This window comes from Penaeus vannamei, chromosome 21, assembly GCF_042767895.1.
Source record: "Penaeus vannamei isolate JL-2024 chromosome 21, ASM4276789v1, whole genome shotgun sequence".
Lineage (NCBI taxonomy): Eukaryota > Metazoa > Arthropoda > Malacostraca > Decapoda > Penaeidae > Penaeus > Penaeus vannamei.
The window spans coordinates 4,901,114-4,906,113 of record NC_091569.1 but is presented as its reverse complement, the minus strand read 5'-3'; the positions used below and the strand labels follow the sequence as shown (position 1 = coordinate 4,906,113).

Sequence of the window (5,000 nt, the reverse complement as noted above, 5' to 3'; positions counted from 1 at the left end):
CAAGAGTTTGACAGTACACCTTTCTCACAAACCAGGTTATATAACGCAATTATAGGATGACCAGGTATACTATCCAGCAGCCTAATTACTTTAATTACTTCAAAAGCGACGCCGTCCTTCCCAGGAGCGGTGGATTTTCCTTTTGAAAGAGCACTCATCACTTCGTTTCATCATCATCTCTTCAGTCGTATCCCTTCTCTCAGATGATGCTTTTAGTCTTGAAATTGATTCTTCACTTAGTGACTCGGGAGGCGGTACTTTGGCATGTTTGTTTATGAGTTCGCTTGGCTTTTGTTTACAGTCTGGGAGCGCCATTCTCGTCCTTCGGAGCAATGTCGGTGTTTGGCGGGAAATTCAAATGCTGGTCTGATCCGTTGCTCCGGGAGCCCTTTGCCGGTTCTCTGAGACTCAGGAAAAAAGCCTATCATATTTTCTTGTGTTATTCTTCAGCTTGTTTTTACTCCATCATCTTTTTTTTTCCTTCCTTGCTTCTCACTTTGCGTGCATTCCTCATCCTCAGTGTCCTGCGCGGCCATAGCACCGTCCTCTTTCAAATCCTCGCCGGAAGCTATCATTAATTTCTGTTTATTCTGCGGTTCTTCTTGTCTTTCGGAAGGAAAGGTGATTTCAGATCCGCCATGATCGAGCACAGCTGTTTCATCGCTGCTCGCTTCGCTGGATTTACTTCTGTTTCCATAAAACAGGCACCCGATAGATCTTAAAAAAAAAAAAAAAAAAAATCGGGCGCTGATGTGGCAACCCCTACCATGACGTGAAAATGACGTCAGTTTAAGAAGGGTATTCCCAGTTTGCCTCAGGGCATGTCCAGACCCCGGCCTGGACAGGAAAGCGCAGTCGGCATCCAAATTCACTCGATTTTTTTGGCTGAGTTCAACTGTTCAGAATTATATTCTCACTATTAACACGACCTTGGGATCACAATGAACACACACGTCTCTCACCGTGTTCAGCAGTGTCCTTATATGGCTACAATTGCAAAAAAATCACGGACGACACTTCACCGTGTGATTGTTTTGTTCCCGTTTTCTGTGGAGTGAGGGGGGGAGAGAGGGAGGGAGGGGGGAGAGAGAGGGAAAAAGATAGATATATAGATAGATAGATAGATAGAAAGATTAAGAGAGATAGAGAACGAGAGAAAGGTGCAAACTACAAAATAAAAGCACAAGAAAAAATAAATCCACAACGAAATTAAACCACAAAAACAAACAAACAAACAGAAATAGAATCTCAAAAACCTCACCTTCTTCAGCACAGAAATGTAGGTCTGCGTGTCGCTCTTGTACTCAGCCTGTTCCTTGCCCTCCGCCTCTGCCTTCACCAGGTGGTAGTAGTTCTGTGGGAGAGGAGGGAGTTATGGGAGGGGATGGAGGGAGGGAGTGTTGTGGGAGGGGGGGAGTGTTGTGGGAGAGGAGGGAGGGGTGGAGGGAGGGAGGGGTGGAGGGGAGGGAGGGGTGGAGGAGAGGGAGGGGTGGAGGGGAGGGAGTTATGGGAGGGGGATGGAGGGAGGGAGTGTTGTAGTAGGGGGGAGAGGGAGTGTTGTAGGAGGAGGGGGAGGTGGAGGGATGGAGGGAGGAGGGAATGATTTAAAGGAGTGAGTCAAGGGAGGGGGTCGGAGGGAGTGTTGTGGGAGGGAGTGTTGTAGGAGGGAGGGAGTGATTTAAAGAGGGAGTGTTATGGGAGGGGACGGAGGGAGAGTTGGGAGGGGACGGAGGGAGGGAGTGGGTCATGGGAGGGGACGGAGGGAGAGTTGGGGGAGGGAGGGAGTGGGTCATGGGAGTGGAGGGAGAGAGTGTTGTCGGAGGGAGGGAGTGATTTAAAGGAGTGAGTCAAGGGAGGGGACGGAGGAGAGGAGCGAACGAGCGAACGAGCTGTGTTGGTGCTCAGAAATGAAGCGAGTGGGATGATTAACACACTCATACATCTATTCATTTACGTATATTAATGTATTTTATCTTTGTACTAATTTCTCGATTCATTTCTCTATGATAAGCGAACAGCCATGAAGAGGTCGGAAGATGAGAAGGAGAGAGGCGGGAGGGAATAAAGGTGGGAAGAGGAGGGGGAGAGGGAGGGAGGGAATAAAGGAGGGAAGAGGAGGGGGAGAGGGAGGAGAGGAGGGAGGGAATGGAGGAGGGGAGAGGAGGGAGAGAGAGGAGAAGAAGAAGAAAAGAATCCTCACCATCCTCGTCATGTAAACATACCCCCCGAGGAAGAAGAAGAAGAAGAAGAAGAAGAAGAAAAGAATCCTCACCATCCTCGTCATGTAAACATACCCCCCGAGGAAGAAGAAGAAGAAGAAGAAGAAGAAAAAAAATAATAAAAAAAAGAAAATAATAATAATAAAAAAGAATCCTCACCATCCTCGTCATGTAAACATACCCCCCGAAGAAGACGAAGAAGAAGAAGAAGAAAAAAAGAAGAAAAAAAAAAAGAATCCTCACCATCCTCGTCATGTAAACATACCTCCCGAAGAAGAAGAAGAAGAAGAAGAAAAACAATAAAAAAAATATAAAAAATCCTCACCATCCTCGTCATGTAAACATAACCCACGATGCTGACGACGAGGAAGACGTCCGCGATGACGAAGAAGACGAGGCCGCTGACGACGGGTTCCTCCCCGACCAGCAGGGAGATGATCCGAGCGAGAGACGAGAAGATGCCCGAGATGGCTTGACCCGACAGCATCCCCGACATGCAGGACGCGGGGAACAGGCCGGCGAGCCCGTACGAGGAGCCCTGCAGGACGGCCACGCATACTGCAGGGAGGGATGGGGGGGGAAGGAGGGGGATGGAGGGAAGGGGTGGGGATGGAGGGGAGAGGGGAGGAGGGAGGGAGAGGAGGGGAGAGGAGGAGGGAGGAAGGGGGAGTGGAGAGGGAAGGGGTGGGGAAGAGGGGATGAGGGAGGAAGGAAGGGTTAGAGGGGATGAGGGAGGGGGGAAGGGGATGAGGGAGAGGGAGAGGGAGGAAGGGAGGAAGGGGAGGGGATTAGGGGATGAGAGGAAGGAGGAGGGAGAGGAGGGGAAGGGAAAGGGAAAAATGAGGGAGAGGGAGAGGGAAAGGAGGGGAGGGTAGGGAGTGGAGGGGAGATGAAAAGGAGAGGGAGAGGAAGCGGAAGAGGGGAAGGAAGAGGAGAGTGAAGAGAAGGGGAAAGGAAGGAAGAGGGAGAGGGGAGAGGGAGGGGAGAGGGAGAGGAGGAGAGAGGGAAGGGAGTAGCGGAGGAGGAAGAGAAGGAGAGGGAGAGGAAGAGGAAGCGGAAGTGGGGAGAGGGAGAGGATAGGGAGGAGAAGGAGAAAGGAGGGAAGGGGAGAAGAGGAGGAAGAGGGGAGAGAAAAGGGATAGAACGGAAGGGGAAGAGGGGAGATGGAGGGAAAGATATGAGAGAAGGGAAGAGGATAGGAGGATAGGAGGGGAGAGGGAGGGGAAACGGGAGGGGCAAGAAGGTGGAAGAAGAATCATTATTTTCATTATTGTAGTCATTATCACCATTAACATCACCATCAATATCAGTATAACCAAATAATAATAATTTTGTCTGTATCTATGTCTGTCTGTCTGTCTTTTCTTCTGTCCGTATTTTGTATGTCTCCTCCGTCTTTCTATCTGCTTTTCTCTTTGCTTGTCTGTCTGTCTGTCTCTTTGACTGTCTGTCTGTCTGTGTCTGTCTCCCTGTCTGTCTGTCTCTTTGACTGTCTGTCTGTGTCTGTCTGTCTGTCTCCCTGCCTGTCTCGGTCTATGTCTTTTTTATCCTGTGCTCGTATTACTGCGAACGCAAAGATTTAATAACATGAATAAATAAATAAACATTTTAAAAAATGATGACAAAAACAATTGTTCATTCCCATTGAAGAGAAAAGATGCATCGCTAAAAAGGACAGCTAGATGCATTAAAAAATACTTTGGTTCATTTTTTTTCCATTTTTTTCGGAATTTCCACTTTTTTTTCCATTACTGGTTAATATTTATCGTCTAAAATGCAAAGCGTAAATTTCCGTCATTGTCGTAGATACTTGGTAATGGAAACACAGCGTCATATTGAAATAGGTTTGTATAGTTATGTGTGTATTTGAGTGTGTGTGTACATTTGTTTGTATACGTGTGTGTGTGTGTGTGTGTGTGTGTGTGTGTGTGTGTGTGTGTGTGTGTGTGTGTGTGTGTGTGTGTGTGTGTGTGTGTGTGTGTGTGTGTGTGTACATGTGTTTGTATACGTATCTTTATGTTAGTGTGTGTGTGTGTGTGTGTGTGTGTGTGTGTGTGTGTGTGTGTGTGTGTGTGTGTGTGTGTGTGTGTGTGTGTGTGTGTGTGTGTGTGTGTGTGTGCGTACGTTTGTGTGTGTGTGCGTGCGTGCATGTGTGCGTACGTGCGTTCATACGTGTGTATGTCGGGGAGTGGGGTATGTGGGTGTATGCATATGTACGTGCGTGCGTGCCTGCGTAGTGAGTGTGTGTGCGCGTGTGTCACCGCAATGATAGATAGAAGACATACATTATTTACAGAAGTGGACAGCCTATACCAATAAACCAATAATTCACAAAAAAAATACGCACTGAAAAATGAATCAAAATCTCTCGATGACATCACAACTCAAATTCGAAATCAGAAAAGCATCTCGCATTTTTTTTTTTTTTTTTTTGCACAGTTTACGTTGCAGTTATCGCTGATCTAAGAATTCGAATATATTCACGAATTTATCTACCATCACATGAACAAAAAATGGGTTAAAGTTTCTTCTCTAACAAATGTTTCAAAGAAATCATACACTATAAAAATCTCCATTTATAAACAAAACGAAACCTAATAATCTTATTAAATGAACAAATGATATTTAAGAAATTACAAATAAAAACTAAACAATTGATAGAAATGAAATGAATCCATAGAATCAAAACAAAAACGGAGAGGAAAAAAATGACCCCTCGTGACCTCAGATGACCTCGAAATAATAATAATAATAATAAAAAAAAAAACATACTTACCGTTC

General features: G+C 46.3%; 1 protein-coding gene across 2 annotated transcripts in view; it reads right to left on the bottom strand.

Moving 5' to 3' along the window:
• The window catches only part of LOC113813277 (equilibrative nucleoside transporter 1), a 39,441-nt gene that overhangs the window by 8,029 nt on the left and 26,412 nt on the right, over positions 1-5,000 (bottom strand). For both annotated transcript variants that reach the window (XM_070135791.1, XM_070135792.1), the window contains exons 6-8: positions 4,996-5,000; positions 2,545-2,777; positions 1,262-1,354 (exon numbers count right to left, since the gene is read on the bottom strand). The exon at positions 4,996-5,000 is cut by the window's right edge and continues 46 nt beyond it. In XM_070135791.1, coding sequence (XP_069991892.1) covers positions 1,262-1,354; positions 2,545-2,777; positions 4,996-5,000 — 331 coding nt within the window. The remainder of the gene's footprint in view (positions 1-1,261; positions 1,355-2,544; positions 2,778-4,995) is intronic.